The 22,894-nt window shown below is 35.9% G+C and overlaps 1 protein-coding gene across 8 annotated transcripts in view; it reads left to right on the top strand.

Moving 5' to 3' along the window:
• pld2 (phospholipase D2) overlaps nucleotides 1-22,894 on the top strand; it is a 51,652-nt gene that overhangs the window by 5,776 nt on the left and 22,982 nt on the right. For 6 of the 8 annotated variants that reach the window (XR_012406178.1, XR_012406177.1, XR_012406176.1 and 3 more), the window contains exons 2-12: nucleotides 1,566-1,682; nucleotides 8,386-8,513; nucleotides 8,586-8,728; nucleotides 8,833-8,926; nucleotides 9,018-9,083; nucleotides 15,135-15,193; nucleotides 15,265-15,399; nucleotides 20,595-20,705; nucleotides 20,816-20,959; nucleotides 21,059-21,142; nucleotides 22,389-22,467. Coding sequence is in view for 4 of the 8 variants with exons in the window: in XM_689557.9 (XP_694649.4) it covers nucleotides 1,589-1,682; nucleotides 8,386-8,513; nucleotides 8,586-8,728; nucleotides 8,833-8,926; nucleotides 9,018-9,083; nucleotides 15,135-15,193; nucleotides 15,265-15,399; nucleotides 20,595-20,705; nucleotides 20,816-20,959; nucleotides 21,059-21,142; nucleotides 22,389-22,467 (1,137 nt within the window). In the remaining 4 variants the exon portion in view is untranslated. Of the gene's footprint in view, nucleotides 1-1,565; nucleotides 1,683-8,385; nucleotides 8,514-8,585; nucleotides 8,729-8,832; nucleotides 8,927-9,017; nucleotides 9,084-15,134; nucleotides 15,194-15,264; nucleotides 15,400-20,594; nucleotides 20,706-20,815; nucleotides 20,960-21,058; nucleotides 21,143-22,388; nucleotides 22,472-22,894 lie in introns of all 8 variants that reach the window. The other 2 variants (XR_012406179.1, XM_073951157.1) reach the window with 1 other exon arrangement.

The raw sequence follows: 22,894 nt of genomic DNA, 5'->3' as shown, positions 1-22,894 counted from the left end.
GCAGTTCAGCCCAGAGACTATCTGGATTGAATCCAAAAGCCACAAGCGCTTTAGCTTTTTTGTCCTAGTTATTTTTACTCATGCTTAAATGAATGCAGATTATGTGACAATATCAACAGAGCAGGCAAATCCTGCACCTGTGAGTACAAAATGCACGGTATTAACAATAATGAATGTTGTTTTTAATCGGACGTCTTTCCATGCATATTATACTATTTGGCCTAAGTTGCTTTACAGTTTACAAACTGCATAAAAATACTCAAAATATGTAAAATGTGAGTACAAAAGAAAGCTGTTATAAAAGGAACATCCGGAGAGTAGTATAAAACTATCACAGAAGTTTATGGATGATTATCAAACTGATGCTTTTCAAAAACCTGTAGTGTAGTTATCATTGTTTACCAAAATGACAGGTGCATAAAGCAAGATGAATTCCCTGTATCATAAGTAAGCTACACTTTCTCACCATTTGTAAGGGAAGACAATGTGATCTGCTGTAAACGGAGAAGAGCGAGGGGGATGTTGTCGTCGATCCCAATTGTAAGAGCAACAAATAAAAACTTGAATTCTGGAAAAGAGGCAGAAGGTTTTTTTTTCCATTGAATCATCTGTTGAACTGCATCCCAATCATCACAAATACTGCAGAAGACCTGTTGAAGTCTGCATGGACCTAAGATTCTCACAGAAACCAGTCAAGTTTGGTGAAGGAAAAATCATGGTTTGTGGATACATTCAGTATGGGGGCGTGCGAGAGATCTGCAGAGTGGACGGCAACATCAACAGCCTGAGGTATCAAGACATTTGTGCTGCCCATTACATTATAAACCACAGGAGAGGGCAAATTCTTCAGCAGGATAGCGCTCCTTCTCATACTTCAGCCTCCACATCAAAGTTCCTAAAAGCAAAGAAGGTCTTGATGCTCCAGGATTGGCCAGCCCAGTCACCAGACATAAACATTATTGAGCATGTCTGGGGTAAGATGGAGGAGGCATTGAAGATGAATCCAAAGAATCTTGATGAACTCTGGGGGTCCTGCAAGAACGCTTTCTTTGACATTCCAGAAGACTTTATTAACAAGTTGTTTGAGTCATTGCAGTAATGTACAGATGCAGTCCTCCAAGCTCATGGGAGTCATGCACAATATTAATTCTTTCACCACTGCAGCATGACTTTATATTCTATACTGTGCATTATTTCTGTTAAGTGACAAGACTTAGACAACTAAGCAAAGTCAGACCTTTCTGTCCTAACTAAAAAAATATCAAGGCATGGTTCTATTTTATTTTGGTAAAATAAGCGTAATCTAGAGGCATTTGCCTTTTCATATAAGCCACTTGTGATACCAAATGATCAACTAGAAGTCAAGTTATTATTTGTTGTTCATAAAACTTGGATAGGCGACAAGACTTTTGTCAGGTAGTGTAGTCAGAATGTGCTTTGTTTCCAACTTTCTCAAGTTTTAAGGTTCATCAAAACTTAGCTTATTATATTTTCTGACCTCTTTGTCTGGGTGGGTATTTTTATTACTTAAATGAATCATTTATCTTTTTTTTGTGTTTCCACAGGTGTGTCGCGGTCTAGTAGCCTTATGGCTAGTCCTGAGTCTAAAGCAGCTCAAAGGTGGCGGAAATGTGTGGACTCCATTACTGAAGATCAGCTGAAGTCTATTGAAAACAACAGTGGTGAGACAAATCACACAGAACAGTTTTCATTATCAGATCACAAAGATTAAAATGTAACTTTCAGGTGGAGAAAAACACATTGATTGGCTGGTTATTGTGCGTTTGATTTGAGCTGGAATTGCATAAAACACACGTCTGGGAAAGCGTTTTAAAGCTTTTTTGTTTGGCATATCTAGTCTCGTCTAAATGGTTTGCATACCTCTCTGCTGCCTGTCCCACACCCAAATTCAAAACTGTTGGTTGAAGTTTACCATGCATTTTATTGTTTTAATAGGTTATTATATTGTTGAGGTAGCAGTTTAATTTGTAGGAACTGTGTTATGTATGAAGAACAAAGATTTCTTTATATAGACAATCAAGACTATGGCAGTGTAAACAGTAAAAATATTTTACAAAACAAGGTGTGAACGTCTGGGTGATTTCCCAACAAATAGGAATCCATACGGTGAGTTAGTCATTGTAGAGAGCATGCATATGATGCTTGTGACATCTTATTTTTGGTATTTATTACAGAACAAAAATTTATAGATCTCACAATTCCCAGTTACTCCTTCTCAATCCCTGATTTGTCTCTGAGGACAAAAGACTGTTTATTCCACATCCACGTGTCAATCATGCTGTAGGAACAGGTATTGAAAGTGTAACAGGCAGTCCTTTTACTCCCTGTGTAATAATTGTGAGAAATGTAGAAAGCAGAGAGAGGAATGACTGGCTTCACGGCTGCCTTCTCTCATTCACATTCTTCTGGTTGGGTTGTGTTTTTAGACACAACACCGAAACTGAGTCTGATCTTTGACCCCTGGTGATGTAACAGTGTTGATACTGAGGCCTGGCACAGCGGCTGCTTTTCAAAACACAATGAGGAATGGAGGAGCCAAAGATTTAAAATCTAATTCAAAGCTGAAAAAACAAAGAAAAAAAAGAATATTTCAGATTTGCACGGTCACTAATCAAATAAATTTTGTGGCATTAATCATGTGGCTTCTTGTACAAACAGTTAAATGTTCTTTTTCCACTGAACAAGATGCTGATTTGGTTATTCTAGATCAGTTGTCACCAAACTTGTTCCTGGAGGGCCGGTGTCCTGCAGATTTTAGCTCTAACCCTAAACACACCTGAAAAAGCGAATCAAAGTCTTACTAGGTATTAGGGTTGGGCATCTAAGCTATAATGCCGATCCGATATGCATCTCGATACAAAGAATACGATCCGATATATTAGCGATACATTTGTGACATATTGCGATACAACACGATACGATTCACACCCATATCACGATACGATGCGATATTTCAGCACTAACTAATTAGATCAAGTTTATGAGATGATGTGAAAGAGGATGCTGTGCCATTGAATGAGTTTGATTATTTATAAACCAAGCAAAACCAAGACTTTTTTTTACAAACTGGCTCTTCTCTCAGAGCCAGAGTGTCAGTTTACAGTAGAGGGCCATTTTAGAACATATAGCACATATTATTTAAGTATTTTCAAGATAAACAGAATGTAAGTGCAATATATATTAAAAAAATATGTATATATTTGCACTATTTCAACATAAATAAATTTAGCATTGCACAACAAGAATTGTGATTTAACTTTTCAACTATGAAAACAAGTTTTACAAAGATATATTTTGCCACTGATTATTCAAAACTTAAGGTTGTGAACTAGCAGTGTTATGCTGCATTGAAACATCACTGTCACTGTAAACAACAGGCTAATAAAAATATAACAAACAGCAATCTTCTTGCTGTGAGGTGGTCAAACTACCCACTGTGCCACCGTGACACCCAATTATTTTTATCATTATTATTATAAATATTATTATTATTATTATTAAATAAAAATTAACAGGAGGAGGTGTTTAAAACCTTCGTTCTCCGTGACACTAGGCTGAATATCTTTGCAGATGAACAATGCAATAGCATTCGTTATTGGCGTAGAGCGAGCAGAACTGTTGCGCATGGAAAAAAAACTTGCAATGCTTTTCTCACCACTTTTGGAGCTGGTTGAAGCAGTGCGAAAGCCGGGGATGCAGAAACACTGGAAGATGCTTTCACAACAACACCGTGGCGCCGCTTCAAGTGAGATTTCAGATTACTCGTACTGCCCGCGTATTTTACAGATGCGCGGCACATTTTGCAAATTGCATCTGTCCTGTCATGTCGTCCATCCTTAAATCCATAATGTTGCTTGCCATACTTTAGATTTAAAACTCAGTGGGGAATAAAATGTTTGTTTTGCTTCTCGCGCTTTCTGAGGGCGCTCCACTAGCTTCATCCGCACACCTGATACACTGAGTTGTAGTGTGTGCACATCCGCAAATCCGTTGCTAAGGCTTACTTTATGTAGGTCGATTAAATTATGCGCCAAAAACAGGTTGACAACACTTGTTAATAAATAAAAAATACATTCTATATTAAAAATATAAGCCGTATCTCGGAAAAATCAATGCATCTCACAAAAACCGATGCATCTCGATTTGCTTCCAAAATTTCATTCATCCTCTGCTGCTCAACCGATGCACTCGCATCGTGCACGCGCATGACCGCGTATCGATACATATCGGTTAATCTTCCCATCCCTACTAGGTATATTTGAAACATCCAGGCAGGGGTGTTGAGGCAAGTTGGAGCTAAACCCTGCAGGGACACTGACCCTTCAGGACCGAGATTGGTGACCCCTGTTCTAGATGATACTAGAGAATAAGATCATCAGTTTAAATGTTCTTTGTGTCCAGGTTCATGTTCTATGACAAGACCAAATCTAAGATTGGGCCAGCCATGCTAAAAAAAAAGGTCTTTTAAGTCCATAAACTTTTTATAGGATCCAGAGTGTCCGCTAAAAAGTCTTAACATGTCTTAAATTACAAAAAAGTAAATTTTAGGCCTTAAAAAGTCGTACATTCACAGAAATATTATGTTGTAAATCAACAATAAATGTTGTAAATAATTTTAAACAGGTCTAAATTTTGCTTTGTCCAAGTAAAGCTACTTAATTGGGCTGACATCCATCCAATCACCAGCAACCCGTCTTAATACAACCTTATTTTTATGTTAAGGCTGTTCATTGCAAGGAGATACAATTATTAACAGCTGTTAGACATTTTTACAGCAAATTCCACATTAAAAAAGAAAAGAAAACAAAAAATGATAGATTTATCATGATTATACTGTATCATTAATAAATAAAATAAAAACTGTATAAGTCTAATATTTTGTTTTTAATGGTCTTAAAAGGGTCTTTAAAAGTCTTAAAATTGACTGGATGAAACATGCAGAAACCCTGAAGATCTCAGTTCTGTCTTAGTTCAGTTCAGTAAACTGCTGTTTACACTTTTTTCATTTTTAAACTTCTGTTTTTATTCAATTAATTGAGGTGGAAGCAATCTCCATCCACAATGTACAGCATAAAACGCATGATGCATGACCATTCACGCTCACTGGCCATTTGTATATTTTGCCAGCATTCATACTTGCAGTCTAATGGCTGCGTAGTGTTCATATGACAGGGGCTTGATGAATCTGGAAACCATACGCAATAGTTCAGAATATCAGTCCGAGAGACATTGTGGATAACTGCACCTCCATTTACAAAAGTCTGCACAAAAAGGCTCTTCAGTCCATTTTTGAGGGTCAAAGTTGATGCTGAAGTAGTGTTGATGCCTGATGTGTAACCGTAACAAACATATGGGTTTTAAAATGCAAATTCACTGATGTAAACTTCACCTCAGAAGAATATGGACTCAACTTCAACATATCAACTTCAACAACACTGGAAATATGCAATTCTGGATAAATTTGTGATTTAATTTAATGCAAATAGCTTTACTGAAAGGTTTTATATTACGATAGGATTTCTCACTGATGTCATATCTTTTTTTGATATTGGGAAAGAATGCAGCACATATTCACGCCTAAACATCAGGTTCAGCAGTGTGTACAGCATTGCTGTGTCGGTTATTATATCACCGCAAAGGTGTTTAGATTTAGTCTTCATCCACAAGAAGCCAGAGCTTTCCCTATCCAATCTTTTTTTGCCTTCTCTCAAAAAATATATGTACCCACAAAACCACTGAAACTGACTAAAATTATGATTTATATGCATGTCAGTACACAGCACATTTCATGACAAGTATGTGGAGCTGTAATTCTTGGACTGAGATACATAATGGATGGAGAAAAAGACTACTCCATAACATGCACATAAACCTTGTGTGTGCTTTCTCCCTACCGAAACAGGATGAACATGGAAAATGCTTTTCAGTGAAGTTGTGGATTCTGCAGTGCAAACACAGTCATGTAGTCTGCCATTGTTGCTGCTGTCGCTGTTACATGATGTAGCTGTGTTTGACTAGTGTTCAGACGTGGGCGGATGACATTATATTTTCGTTAAATATAAGGACTGGGTTGCTTACACAAAAACTCGAAAAACTATCCACTCTGGGACCCGGTTTCAAAAATAGGGCTGCTTTCATTCGGACAAAACACCTATATGATACAAAATTCAACTTAATGTGAGTTAACCAGAGATATGAATATTTTTTTTACGTTTTGTGTGCACAAGTCAGAACACAAACATAAAGTTGCTGGCTGCAGATCACATATCAGCCACTGGTGTCACTAAAACAAGATCTCTGAATACTTGAAGCCTCTTTAAAGGGCACCCATGATGCAGAATCAACTTTTGGAAACTGTTTGGACTAGGGTTGGGCATCTAAGCTATAATGCCGATCCGATACGCATCTCGATACAAAGAATACGATCCGATATATTAGCGATACATTTGTGACATATTGCGATGCAACACGATACGATTCACACCCATATCACGATACAATGCGATAATTCAGCACTAACTAATTAAATCAAGTTTATGAGATTATGTAAAAGAGGATGCTGTGCCATTGAATGAGTTTGATTATTTATTAACCAAGCAAAACCAAGACTTTTTTTACAAACTGGCTTTTCTCTCAGAGCCAGAGTGTCAGTTTACAGTAGATGGCCATTTTACAACCTATAGCACATATTATTTAAGTATTTTCAAGATAAACAGAATGTATAAGTGCAATATATATTAAAATATATATATTTGCACTCTTTCAACATAAAGGTTGAGCATTGCACAACAAGAATTGTGATTTAACTTTTCAACTATGAAAACAAGTTTTACAAAGATATATTTTGCCACTGAATATTCAAAACTTAAGGTCGTGAACTAGCAGTGTTATGCTGCTTTGAAACATCACTGTCACTGTAAACAACAGGCTAATAAAAATATAACAAACCAGCAATCTTCTTGCTGTGAGGTGGTCAAACTACCCACTGTGCCACCGTGACACCCATTATTTTTATCATTATCATTATTAATAATATTATTATTATTATAATTAAATAAAAATTAACAGGAGGAGGTGTTTAAACCCGCCTAGTGCGGCAGTATAGAGAGGGCGGCGTCAGCAACACCCAGTTATATCTGCGCATAGGGTGGCAGAATAGAGGTCCGCGACACCCGCACGTCCTCAGTTATATCCGCGCATAGGGCGGAAGAATAGAGGTCCGCGACACCCGCGCGTCCTCAGTTATATTCGCGCATAGGGCGGCAGAATAGAGGTCCGCGACACGTCACTTCATTTTCATAACCGGTCACTTTCGTTTTCACATTGTGTACCTGATACACTGAGTTGTAGTGTAAGTGTACACATCCGCAAATCCGTTGCTAAGGCATACTTTATGTAGGTCGATTAAATTATGTGCCAAAAACAGGTTGACAACACTTGTTAATAAATAAAAAATACATTCTATATTAAAAATATAAGCTGTACCTCGGAAAAACCGATGCATCTCGCAAAAACCGATGCATCTCGATTTGCTTCCAAAATTTCATTCATCCTCTGCTGCTCAACCGATGCACTCGCATCGTGCACGCGCATGACCGCGTATCGATACATATCGGTTAATCTTCCCATCCCTAGTTTGGACAGAACTGGCTGTAGGTATCAAATTGGAGAGATATAAACACAAGTCTCTTAAATAAATTTCCTGACATTAAAATAGGATCCAAATCTTTGCAATTTTTGAGGACCTCTGCAACGGGATGTAGTAGTGTGGTTTTCCCCATGTCAAGAATGAGTTTTACAAGTTTAAAATGTTTAAAAACAGGACATGTTTATAATAAAGAAAAGACGTTTAGGCTGTACAAGGTCTCTTCAAGGAGACATGCAAAAACTGTGTGTGTGTGTGTGTGTGTGTGTGTACTGCGAGAAATGCTTTAATAAACTCCACCATATATCACATAAACTCAATTGCTATATTTGACTCATAAACTCAAAAAATGAATCCTGGATCTGCTTTACCAGTGTCTGTCTCTGTCACTGTGCTAAGTTACTTGTCACAGTAGACACGCACATGGGAACAGTGGGCCGGGACAACCAGCTCATTTGCATTAAAGGCACAGGCTACAAAAAACAGCTACACATTGCTCTGAGCACAAAATTAGGCATATTCTGGACAGTATAATAAATAATCTGATGGATATTTTGAGGTGAACATTACAGACACATTCTGGAGACACCAAAGACTTATCTTACATCTTTAAAAAGGGGATAAAATAGTAGTCCTTTAAATTAGATTACATTATTGTAATTATTATAGATTAACATATTAAAAGGATTAATATTTATCTTCCTCTGTCTCTCTATCAGAGAAGCGTGACTTTATTGTGGTCCATCACCTGGCAGACTTGAAGGGGGGATCCATCTCTCCTCTCATTTATGGAACACCGATCACCTGCAAAGTGGAAAACACAGAGCGATACACCACCCGCTCCAAGGTGTGTTTGTGAACATGTCATTAAAAATCTGTTGCTGTGATATACTTAACGATGTGACTATCCTGTTTGTAGGTACATGTGTGCACTCTATACACAGTTCGTCTGACACATGGCGAGTTCACATGGACGGTGAAAAGAAAGTACAAGCACTTCCAGGAACTCCACCGGGACCTGTACAAACACAAAGTGATGCTGCAATTCTTGCCTCTAGGGAGGTGCGCGTATTCACAGACGCATGCAAATTCACTACACTTTATTTGTTTTGCTGGAGAAATTGCATCATGTTTTTTCTCCCATTGTTTGTGTGATGTTCAATTAGATTTGCAATACAGAGACAACAGCTGGCAGGTTTGACGGAGGAGATGCCGACTTTACATGGAACCGATAGAATCAGGAGAACGTCGAGTAAACCGGTATATTTGTGCTAAAGCACTAAAACCCACTGCCATCCAAAAGATGCAAACAAAATGTCTTGAAAAAGATGTGTTTGTGTGTGTTTTTCAGAAATATCTGGAGGAGTATCTAAACAACTTGCTAGAAAACACCTTCTACAAGAACTATCATGGGATGGTGAGAAGCTTGCGTACACATTTTATCAGTATAATTATCTGGATTCTAAAAGAAAACCTTTAGATGTTTATATAAAGAATATTAACAGAGCAAGGAAGTTTTCACAGTATGTCTGATAATATTTTTTTCTTCTAGAGAAAGTTTTATTTGCATTATTTTGGCGAGAATAAAAGCAGTTTTTAATAATAAAAAGAAATTAAGGTCAAAATTATTAGCCCCTTTAAGCTATATATTTTTCAATAGTCTACAGAACAAACCATCATTATACATTAACTTGCCTAATTGCCCTAACCTGCCTAGTTAACCTAATTAACCTAGTTAAGCCTTTAAATGTCACTTTAAGCTGTATAGAAGTGTCTTAAAAAATATCTAGTAAATGAGTTAGTAAAACTACTATGTTCAGAAATGTGTTAAAAATCTCTCCGTTAAACAGAAATTGGGGGAAAAATAAACAGAGGGGTGAATAGTTCAGGGGGTTATTATGTTTAGAAATAGGTAAGAATAAAAAAAATAGGTAAAACAGAAAAAAATCTCTCAGTTAAAAAGAAATTGGGGAAAAAAAATAAACAAGGCGGCTAATAATTTTGATTTCAACTGTACATATCAACCCAGGCTCATTGTGGAAACGTAGTCCCGCGGACGTTTCTGGAGACGGCGGAATACGTCCCGGCGGGTACGTATGGCTGCAGTTTTTGTTTTTCGCGAATCCGCGAGAGGCCGCTGTTGTGCGCTTTTTCGCACCTCAGACGCCTCTGGACAAACGGGTTGCAGCGGGGAAGCCCTCCACAAGGACGTAAGGCAACCGCGAAAGGGAACAGCGTCACACCGCCCCGCAGCGTTCGCTTGAAAAAAAAAAAACGCGGCCGTATGTACCCCCTGGGACGTATTCCGCTGTCTCCAGAAACGTCCAGGGACTAAGTTTTCAGAATGAGCTTGGGTTGGTACATATACTTGGATCTCATTTACAAGGGTGACTTGGCCAAGAGGTCCGGAACACATGATGTAACTACCCGCCGGTTATTAAAACAGTCCACGCTTCCAAATATTGATGTCCATCATGCGTTTCATTTATTGAACACCGTGAAAACTAAAGGATAAACAAATAAACAAACCAAATATTTCACACAAACATAAATAGACAGTACATCTAATAAATATACAAAACAATGTTTAGTTTACCGTGTTGGCCTGATAAACAGCTGTAGAATAAGCAGGAGCATTTAACAGGTGCTTGCATTGAGATCTCACTATGCTGAGTGACCATAAACACTCTCGCAGGTTAAATCAATCAAAGAGAATCATGTGACCTCCCACTCAAGCCAACCGGAAACAAAGAAATTTGTAACATAAACATACACATTCAAATAATAAAATAGAAAACAATAAACAAAACACAAGCTGACTGATCAGCGTCAGCTACACATGACTTATGAAAAAAAAAATTATAATAAATATAAAGTGAAGATTATATGAAAATACAGTTTAGTTATTCAGCTTTACCACATTACAATATTTGAAATACACATACATTGAGAAATGGACTGTTGTTGTTTGTTATAAAGGATAAAACAAAATTATTTAATTTGGATTAACTCAGACATTTTTAGTTCAGACTGAAGGGTATTCCAGCATGAGGGGGCGGCATGGATAAAGGCTCACTTCCCTATTTCAGTTCGAACCTGGGGAAAAGACAAATGATACGTTTCACTTGAACGTAGGGCATACTGGCTTTTGACCTATGAATAGGCCCACATAGAATCTTTTAGCAGATTTTTAGCCCATTGAGTTCATGTATTTATATGTGTAAAGGTGTGTAAATTTATATTTATTAAGTTTTTTAATTAATTTCACTAATACTGTTGTGACTATAATAATAGTAAAAATAAAATGTTCATATGATTTATTTACAATACAGTTTATAAAGTAATATGTTCTATCTTTTAGTAGATTTATTATATGAGTGACTTTTTTTCTTAAATAATTGGATTTGCATTGAAACATTAAATAAAAGTAAAAAATGTATTATTTGTTTATTTCACATGTTAAGTTTTTAGTTATGATACTCCTAAAATCATTCCACACAAATATTTCAAAATACAAAATTCTCAGCAGAAATAGCTAAAAATGTCTGCAGATTCTGTCTGGCGTTTGAAGAAGGGAACATAGGTATAAAGACCAGACCCAAAAGAGCCTTGTAGACCAGAGTCATCCAGTGGGTGTACCTTCTTACATTCACAAAAGTCCTTTCAGCTTTGGCACACAATATACATGTATTCCTGTTAGGGCTGAACGATACATCTCATGCGATATTTGTTGTGCGCAGTATTCTATAAAGCTGTTTCTGTAATCAGCTGTGAACCTTTAGCACGTGTTTAGCTGGAGATGGGTTTACTGCACAAAGCCATAGTTCTCTGTCAAGCTACGCAAAATATCACATGCGATATCATGTGTTAATCAAATCACAAATAATCATTCTGTGATATTGAGAGCTGTTTGCGTATCTTCACCATAAATATGATGATATGAAATGATGATAATCCAATGATCAATAAAAGTTAAGCAGGTAGTATTACACTAAACTAAATTGAAACCCAAAGAACTTAGATTGAGTAGAGATATATTAAACGTAGTAATATAAAGGTATAAAACTAATGTTTTACTCTAGAAATTGGTATTATAATGTAAATATTATAGTATTTACAACTCCTTTTTTATCTATAGTAATACAGTGAACAGTAAATTGTGTTGTTCCACAGTTGACAGTCACTCTGAATGAACTCACAACTGAAGCATTCTCTCTGTCTGTGTGATCTCAGACAACACATGAGTTCTCCTTCCGCATGAACTGTCAAATACACACACAATTGTCAAAATGTTCATCATGTGGACTAACAGTGAGTTCAGTGTGTAAATTGCACCACCAATATTGATTGATCAGACTTAGCAGGCACACAAAAGCACACCAGAGAAATAATTTACAGTGGTGGGGCAAATAAGTATGCAACATGTCATGTCTTTTTCTTAGGAATGATATTTCTATAGGAGCTGTTGACATGGTATTGATCCAGGTTTTGGCAAAAACCCAAACAATACGAATATAAAATTAAAACAAATAAATAAATCAGATTTTTTTATCTAGAAAAATTAAAGAATGAATGTAATATATGAATGTAATAACAGTGGAATGACATAAGTAGAAAGCACTGCATATTGAATGTATTTAATATGTATTTAAAAAAGGCTTTTTTTATGATGGCAGCTTAAAGACGCCTCTCATATGAAGAATGAACATTATCAGTTCATTCTTTTTTCTTTTCTTTTTTTGTCCAGACTTCAACAGAGTAAAAATCTTGATGGTTCTGTGGGTCTGATCTATCAAATCTGATCTTTATTTTGTATTTTCTATTGGATTGAAGTCAGGTGATTGGCTGGGCCATTCTAAAGCTTGATTTTCTTTTTCTCATTGTTGTTGATCATTGTCTTGCTGAAATGTCTACCCTGGTTTCATCTTCATCATGCTGATAATGTAGATGATGGACTGAAGCAACTAATATTAATTTACAATGACGAAGGGCAGAGGGTTGCTGAAAAACTACTGAGAGATTTCAGCTGCCGTAAGGCTTTCACTGCCTTTCTACACCTCCCTTTCTTCATGTCTTCAATACGTTGTTCCTGCGTCATTTAATTTTATTACACATAACTTAATTTGCAAATGAATGAGTTTTGATCGCCTTGCATATATGGGCTTTTTTTGGTTGTTACCAACGTCCAGTGAAAATGTTAACAGCACTTTTAGAAATATGTTTTCTGAGAAAAATGTTGACGTCTTCAATAATTGTTTTCCCCACTGTGAATAGCTAGGCTTATTCTGCAGAAACTTTAGTAGAGACATCTGTTAGTAATTCTAAGAAACTTGATAAATACGGTCATTTCATTTCTAAGACTGCATCTCTCACATTAACAAGGCATGTTAATAACATAAATAGTAGAATTTTTAAGGAAATATAACTGATAACACACTTAATAAAGCTTCTGGTCATTATAAATATTAATTTTTAAAAAAAATCTATCAGAAAGTATTAGACACAATCGTACGCTCGTCATTGATTTTGACACAAATTTTTATAATGGAAAAAGATTGCATGTAAGCTTTTATGACAGCAAAGGTTGCACTGTGTACACCTGCATTAATGCATAAAAGATCAGAAAAACACCACAAAGATACAGAGCCACATACACAGCATTAGTGTAATCTGCAAGAGAAAATTAATGTTTACAGTGACCACACTGCATTAAATACTTTTTCTGCATTATAAATACATTTTGTAAATTCTGGACAAACCATTATGTGTCTTTAAAGTGAATCCAATTTGACACCAAACTCCAGTGAATATATAGAAGTTGACCAGACAAACATGAAATACTTTGGGCTCTATTTCGACGGTCCATGCGCAGAGCGCAAAACGCAAGGCGCAAACGCTTTCAGGGCGTGTCAGGACGCGTTTTTGCTCATTTAAGGACGGGAAATCTGCCTTGCGCCGCGGCGCATGTTCTAAAAGGGGTGAGTTTATTTTCTTAATGAGTTATAGGTGTTTTTGAGAATAAACCAATTAGAGTCTCATCTCCCATTCCCTTTAAGAGTCGCGCCAAGAGCGCATTCGCTATTTATAGGACGTAAAGTAAGTCTAAGTGGAAAAAATGAGCATTTCACAAGCAAACAGTTAACATTTTTTTTTACAGAAAACTGTTAAACAGAGCATCTACTGCGTGAGAATGAGAGATAATGGATCACTTTCACATTCGCTCTTGGATAGGGAAACCTTTACGCACAGACATCAATTAGTCTATAAATAAATAATTTTGTTTGTTAAGCGCAAATATTCGTTTCAAAACTATTTCTAAATTCAGTTCTAATTTCCAGCAAACTAATAAATGAATAATAATAACAAAATGTGCTCAAAAACCTGAGTTATATCCTAAAACACATGCTGTGCCCCATATGGTCTAAAACCTGACAGGTGGGCAAATCTAAGCTTGTTTTTAATAAAACAAATATAAATGTGGATATAATAAATAATACTGCTAATAATAATAACATTATACAAAAGCAAATTGTTATGAATGAACTGAAAACGCTTCCCGAGATGAAGAAGACATAAAAGCAGTGATTTTTCATATTTATGTAGGCTAGAAAATAATGTTTTGTAATATTTTAATCCTTTATATTTATATCCTTAATCTATTCTTATTATATCCTATATATATCCTTAATATTTAAATTTTTTTATATGTAAAGATAATTGCCTATTGCTCTCTTGTGCGTATTAAGCAGTGCGTAAGCGAGGCGCAACTCTACGCCGGAGTTTAGACCGGGTTAGTTTTGGTCTAATGAAAAATCTATTATAGTTTCTCATAATAGCAGGTCCGCCTCAGAATGCCTCGCTTTTTAGACCAGAACGCCTATGGGCGCAAAAATGAGCACTAATGCATTTGCTATTTAAACAATGCAGCGCAATGCCGCAAAACCACTCTTGCGCCAAGCTGAAACTACCAAAATACTATTGTGCCGCGCCTTGCGCCACACTGCGCCGGGTGTATGATAGGGCCCTTTGTGTTTATATTGTCTGCAATAAAATGCAAGTCAAAGTAAATTTGGAAATCACTACTTTCTTTTTTATTTGCATTTTCCATATTGTCACAACTTTTTGTGCACATTTAGCGAATAAAGCAGATTCTGATTCTAAATTAAGAAGTAACAGTTCATAGGTGACTGCTGTACAAAACGAAAACACCTTCATAAATGTCCCAGGCCTAGCCTCACTACTTCTTCACGGTCATCACTCCTCTGTGAGATTCAAGAAACTTCTTGAGTCACCGATCATACTTTGATTCCCGGACTCTTGGCGTTGTCCACCCTCACTGACCTGATGTTCGCTTGAGACTGCTATCAGCCCTATCCCACTAATCACACACCCATTACTAAATGCAAAGTTACAGAGAATTGTGCTTGTGATAAATTTTCACATTAAAGTGTGAGTATTGTGCTCTCAGATGGACTTCTTGGCGATCAGTCCATTGTCATTCATCAGAGACCTTGGACCCAAAGGCCTGTAAGTATTGTGACTTCAGTACTTTTCCACTGTTGCCAGAATGTAGTTCTGATATCTTTCCCCCCCAACAGTGAAGGTTATATTCTGAAACGGTCGGGGGGTCACCGCATCCAAGGGCTCAACTGTATCGGACACCATCAGTTCTGCTTTCGCTGGTCTCGCCGCTGGCTTGTGGTGAAGGATTCGTTCCTCTTGTACATGTCCAGGTGAGTTTCACCTCCATACCGATACACCCACTTCTTGGGTGTTATCTGTAACATCAATTTGCTTCATCCCTTTTTTTTTATTGTCTCATGCTAAAACATGCCTCTCAGTTCGATCTGTGAATAGATAAGAAACACACATCAGCCACTTGCTGTTTCGGTTTCTTTTTAATTCACCTTTTATTTTTGGTTTTATTGTCTGTTTTTCAGAACATTCTGCTGTCATGTCAATTCACAGATCAGTACATCTAACATGTTTCATTTATACATTAGTGTTAAATACTGTACAATGCAATATGGAATGGATTGTCTGTCTTTCTCTCAAAAAAAAAAAAAAAAAAAAAAAATCGATCTTCTCAGCCTAGAGCTTAGTTGAGGCTTCAAAATCACTGGAGGTCAAAGAAAAGTTAAAGCTGCAGTTAAAGGTAATCCAGGAGATAGTTCCTGGACTAGAAACCAGCCAAACAGGTTCTCTGCTTTTACTGTTTCGGTGTAGAGGTCATGATTGTTTGGTAGGGGTGTGCGATGTTGACAGAAATATCTTGATAATCTTTTACATTAAAGCATAAGATAAGAAAATGCTTTTGTCATAACAAGATGTGTTTTTGTTTGTAAAAAGTGATATACACACCTGTCAGATCCTACTGTACACTGAGACACACCCCTGGTGTCATTTCATTTCTCAGTAACACTTTCGCTACTTTTACACTGCAGGCAAATGTGGCCCAAATGCATTCGTGGCCAAAACTCACTTTTTGATTTTCAAATGTGACTCAGATCTGTTTTTGTCATGACTCGGGAATCTGGTCTTTTCAATTCCGATCTGTGCCACTTTTATCTGCAGTAATAAATCCAATACAGATCTGGGGTCTAATTTGCATAACATTTGCCTAGAAAATATCTATAACAAACATACAAATACATTTAAATTGTATTTATTTATGATTATGGCTAATATGAGGATTTAAAGTGGTTCAATTAAGTTAATGTTTAAATTAAATAGGTTTACGTAGAGTTTAATTACTGCTGTGCACATTCTCTTGTCAAGTTTGTTTTTTATAGATCAAAACATTCGCATATATCATACACGTATACATCATTTGTGTGCATGACCTCAGATGTTTTGCAATGCGAATGTGAACGGTCATGTCCAAATTCATGCAACTTTTATGAATATTTCGTTTGATATGTCATCAACTTTCTTCGCTGACATGTACTACAAACATCCCCTTTTTTCTCAGCAGCTGCTCATTAACTCTTGATAAGTTCACTGCACTTGTGTGCTCTGTCCAGCCATGCTTGTCATAGATCATGACTTATCAGTGTTTTCAATCACATAACACTTATTTTAGGCTTCAGACATTTAAACACACATTAGAAGGATCCAATCAACCTCACAGTACGTAGTTAATAGAAATTACACCTGCTGTCTGTGGAAGTGGCTAAAATAATGATTTTAAACAATGTGCTCCATTCACATCTTACAGTATACACATTGTGTACATAATTAGAAAGTTTACGCTGTGTGTAGTTTTGCACATGTTGGTCAGATAAGGACCATGATTCTTTTACACTGGAAATCTGATATTGACTGCATTTAAAACAACAATCTGAAAGGCTATACTAATAAATATCAGCTCTGAGAAAGAAAAAAAATCTTGTTTGAGCACTAAGACTTGCAGTTTGAGCATAGCCTAAGTTTTTAGAAGATCGTAACCAAGTGCAGATGGAAGTGTGCATTTTTAATACAGTTCAATATGAATGTAATACAGGTCAACAAGGATCATTTAACCTCCACTGAATGCTTCTGTCAGCGTTCAAACAGGATTTTAAAAAATTTGTCAGGAAGGGAAAATGACTCATCATTCATTGTTCCTTTTAAGGCCTGAGCCAGTTTATGTTAGTTGCAGTAACTATGCATAACACATATATGACAAACAGGCAAAGCAGTTCTGGAAAACAGACTGGTTTCCTTGAAAGCAGAGGCAAATGTTTGCCCTGCCCTGAATTATGTGCTAGTAAAAAGCCAGGAGGCTAAATATGTAACCTTACAGTAAATGAATAAATCAAAGGCAACAAATAGTGAAATATACAACAACCTGAGTGGCTTCCTGAATGTTTAGTGAGGGAAGTTTCAGTCGTGCATAGTTTACATTGTTTAGATTTCTTCATAAAGAACAATCTCAGGTGTTGTTTTAGTGGCTAAACTGACTCATCTAGGCGTGGACCTCCTGTTCCATCTACAGTACACATCTGACATATGTATCATATGCAACCTTCTTCCTTTTTTCAATGGTCTTTCATTATTTTACACCTTCATCTCTTATATTCACTGCCATTCAGTACCATTGAGGTTGATGAACAGAAATATTATGATATCTTATTATTGCACCTTGAAAGAACATTTTTATTTGAGTATATTGTGATTTAAAAAGAATATCACAACTTTAAAAATCTGTATTTAATCAAAGAAACATGACGAAACCTTTGGTAATCAATCAATGTAAAGAGTATTTAAAAAAGACTTTTGTTCAGTAGAAAACAAGTTCTTAGATGTTCAGTATGACCCCCTCCAGACACTCGAGCGACATCAACTTGAAAGTTGTGTGTGTTTTTTTTTTTTTTAATCACCCTGTATATTCTATATATTAATAGAATATGTAATGTATTCTAAAACTGTAATTTTTTCTTTGATGCCAAAGCTACATTTTATAAATGGATACAAGCAGCCATGACATGACTCATTAGATAATAATCCTTATCTTAATTAGATAAGAAAGGCTTAAGAATCCTTTTGGATAACTTTCAGTGCTGAAACATTTTTTGAGATATTATATTAAAATTATTATATTAAAATGATTTGGTAACACTTTACAATAACAGTACATGAATAATGATGTAATAATGTGTAAACTAAACATTACTTTATTTTGAACTAATGATGAGTTAATGCATGAACTAATCATTAATTAACTTTAACTCCAACATAATTCGCAAGAGTTCATGTGTAAATAATGGCTAACTTAATACTTGTTTTTTGATAGTAAGGTAGAAGTTGGTTTGAGGTTTTGGGTAGGATTACTGTGCGTTCGCACTGAAGGCGTTGAGAGCGTCAAAATTCGCTACATTGATCTCATATCTAATGAGGCCGTTGCAGCATATCATATGAGTTACATTCCCGCATAAAACATGCTTTCTAGCATGAAAATGTTGCACACTTTTTATCAAACTTAACTAACAATGGAAGATCAAGTTGCATGTGGTGTAACTTTGCTCCACTTAATTATCCAATGTGTCCATATGTCTGAAATATTCTGAAGCAGCAATACTTTTTTAAAGAAAAAAAATAATAATAATATGTAAAAAAAAAAAAAAAAAAAAAAATATATATATATATATATATATATATATATATATATATATATATAAACATTAATGCACATCAGTAACTCACCAGTAAATTTTTTTAACGTATGTCCCTGTAAGAAAACATTGTAAATAATTAAAAATCCGGTGACAGCAATAATCAAACCCTTGGGAACAATTGTGGTCGGAACCAAAGTTCAAAGTGACTGTGTTCTTTGGAGTCCTCTCAAGCGATGAACTACATTCTAATTGCTTGCTGCCGAACCACCGCAAAACTCGTTACCATAAAGTTGACTTGAGCTGCGTCCCAAATGGCACACTTTACACCATGCACTTACACACTCAACAGCATAGTATAAGTATGTAGTGTCTTCCCAAATGGAACACTAATGGTTATTTTACTAAGCAAAAATTCAAACCGTTTGATTACAGAAATAAATGACCAAACCATCAAATAATACCTGCCATGATTATAACTGCATTCACCATCGGGAGGCGGTATAATCACTGTCATAGGAGAATACTGCTTTTACAATCCAAAATAAATAAAGTAATCCAACATGTGCGCCCAATAGCTCTGCCCCTTTAGTACGAACGCACTACTTACACTATTTATACTACTAAATGCATTGAATAGTGCATAAATACAACTCTTCTCGATGCCACCCATTGAAAACGAATGACTTTTGCTACTTTGACACTCTTGCCTTTTTAGTTTTGAATGTACAGTTAGGGATGCAGAATAAGATCATATTTTTATAACTACTAATAAACAGTTAATATATTAATAATTGGCAGATGATAAGCCAGTATTTAATATTGTGAATTGTGACCTAAGCTAAAGTGTTACCCATGTTGTTAATAAATGTATAAGTGTCAGCTAAATTTAACCAACATGAAGTGATGAGCTATTAATGTATATTTCTATCATGACTTTACTTGGAGGGGCACATCGTCAACTCATCCTTAACTACTCATCAACTCCTGTGTTTAAACTGTTCCTGTTGATGTTAACAGACCACTTTTCTATTGTTATTCAGTGTAAACGCACTAGATGGACATGCATAAAAAGTTCATGAATAGTTAATAATGGGTTAATGATGATGTGCCCCTCCAAGTAAAGTCATGACATAATCATACATTACCAGCTCTTGAGTTCATAATGGTTAAATTATGTATAAACTAATGTGGTAATTAATACATTAAATAACAAACAATCATGTACTAACAAGTAATTAAGGTAGCCATTGTTAATTATTGTATTAACTAACACTTAAGTTTAAGTTAAATGTAACACTCATGAGCTGTTAATGTATAATTCTGTCATGATGACTTTACTTGGAGGGGCACATCATCATTAACTAACAAGTAATTAAGGTAGCCGGTGTTCACACATGAATTCTTGTTACTCATGTTGTAGTTAACGTTAGTTCATGATTAGTGCATGCCTTAACTCATCATTACTTCATAATAAAGTACTGTTTAGTTTAAATGTTAACACATCATTATTTATGTTCTGTCATTGTAAAGGGTTACCAAATATTGAAATAGGCACTTGATTATGAATCATTTTAACATTCTTTTACACAAACTATTAGTTTCTCTTAAACACTGACTTTAAATATTACTGTAGATCTTTGTATTGTTTTTGAAATCATGTTTATGCTTTGTATTTGATGTGGAAATGATGGTTGATTCAGCTCTGAATTGTCTCAGCATTGATGTTGTTTATTGCAGCACTCCTATTTAATGTGCATTAATATTTAATCATTCATTTGTTAATGGGTTTTCTATTATTGTTGTTGTTTTCTGTCACTGTTGTGTACGTGCAGAGATCCTGGCATTGTGTCGTTTGTTCTGCTGTTTGACCCCGAGCTGAAGGTGCTGGTTGGACGTGTTTACACTGATATCCAACACGGCATTTGCATCGAGAATTTCGACAGGTAAAACAGTTTATTCTCATGACCGGTGTCAGGAAGTCTTCCTCTTCCAGATAGAGATCTGATTTTAGAAAGGCATGTGAAGAAATGGCTGGTATTTGTGTGTTTTTTAGGAAGCTGGTGATCAAGTGCAGCAGTTACAGGCAGGCTCAGTGGTGGAGTCATGAGATTCGCAGTCTCTCTGAGCGCTGTGATTTCTATAAGCTGCATCGATTTGAAGGCTTTGCCCCACCCAGACCGGACACCCTCACAAAGTGGTTTGTGCATTTGCATAAAGCTTCGTTTTAGAGAATATTGATTTATGGGCTAGTTTATGCAATGAAGTTGGTACTGAGTAAATGACTGTTGATTGACAGGTATGTTAATGGCCATGGCTATTTCTCAGACCTGGCTGATGCACTGGAACAGGCCAAGGAGGAGATCTTCATCACTGATTGGTGGTTAGTTTAAACCCACATACACACACACACACACACAAACACAAACATACAACAGTACATGACCTGAATGTGTCAAATCAATTAACAGAATCAATGATGCATTCTTAAAAATTAGGTAAATCCTGCAATAAAATGTTGGGGTATAGGATCTAATCCAAATCACATACTGCCAGTGTAAGTGCAATACTGGATTCAATGAAAAAAATATATTTTACAATGACTGTCTGTAGAACTATCATGGCTTAATGGGAAAAAAAACCTGATAATTAGTTTTTTTTGTTTTTTCCATATTTTATATTATAACAGACAAGTGACGCTGCTGATCATGTACTTCTGTTTAAAACATTGATATCAGTTTAAACTTTGGATTAAAGTGTCTGCTAAATGACTAAATGTAAATGTAAATTAATAATATTTTTATTAGGCAAGTACAAATTAAATGATGGTTCACCGAAAAATAGATATTCTCACTCTCCACTTGTTTACATTTGTTGCAAACTTTTTACAGTTTGTTATGCTGTTGAACACAGAACAGAACAGAAGATGGTTTGTAAAATTGAAAACCAGTAGACTTTGACTTTCATTGTATTTTTTCCTACTATGGACTGCAGTCGACACTCATCGGCCACTTTATTAGGTACTTCTTACTAGTACCTGGTTTGATCACCTTTTACCTTCAGAAATGCCTTATTACTTTATGGCACAGTTTCAACAAGGTACTGGAAATCTTCCTCAGAGATTTTGGTCCATATTGACATCGTAGCATTACGCAGTTGCTGCACATTTGCTGGCTGTACATCCATGATGCGAATCTCCCGTTCCACCACATCTTAAATAATTGAAAATCACTAGACATTGACTTCCATTGTATTTTTTCCTACTATGGATTTCAGTTTCCAACATTCTAAAATTGTTCAGCTGAAATAGGAACCAATGATTCTCCAGGACCAAAGTTTCCTATCTCTGACCTAGCGTGTGCGTTTGGAGGAATGTAATGTTTAATATTGGTTTAAACTGTTCTTATGTCTGTGGTCTCTAAGTATTTAAAATCACTTAAGGTTTAAAAATTGTGTAATGAATGCCAAGTCTTATATGTTGGTCAGAAAAACGTTTTTTTTTTTTTTTTTTTTGTCTACTGGGAAAGTAGACATTCAGATTCTAGGAATATCTGAGATTGTTAAGTTTAGTTAAGTACTTGTAAATTGGTATGAGTGAAAGTGTTGTGAAGTTGTTTTTCTCTCTGCAGGCTCAGTCCAGAGGTTTTCCTCAAACGACCGGCAACTGGAACATACTGGCGCTTGGACAAGATTCTCAAACGCAAAGCAGTATGTGAGAGAACCTTTTTAGATTTATATTCATTGCCTTAATATGTAAAGGGATAGTTCAAGCAGAAATGAAAATTGTGTTAGGCTGCGTTTACACTGCATCATTCAAGTGACCCAATTCCGATTTAATTTTTTTCCATGTGGCACAGATCATCAGGAAAAAAATCACATGGATTCCGATTTACTCAAATCAGATTCAGGCCTTGTTCATATGTGGAAATGTATTCCATAGGAATGGGATTTGTGCCCTTGTGTCTGCAGTGTAAGCAGGTAGATCAGATTTTCACCTGCCAATGCTAGTCGTGCATCATTAAAAATCGTAGCGAATGACGTCACTCTGCCACTTTCAGCAGAGTCCCAAACCTTACATTTCATATACCAGAAAAAAAAGCATTTATATTGTCATATAGTACATGTATTCAAGCAT

This window comes from Danio rerio, chromosome 5, assembly GCF_049306965.1.
Source record: "Danio rerio strain Tuebingen ecotype United States chromosome 5, GRCz12tu, whole genome shotgun sequence".
NCBI lineage: Eukaryota > Metazoa > Chordata > Actinopteri > Cypriniformes > Danionidae > Danio > Danio rerio.
Note: the sequence above shows the minus strand (reverse complement) of the source record. Positions and strands in the feature narration are given on the sequence as shown.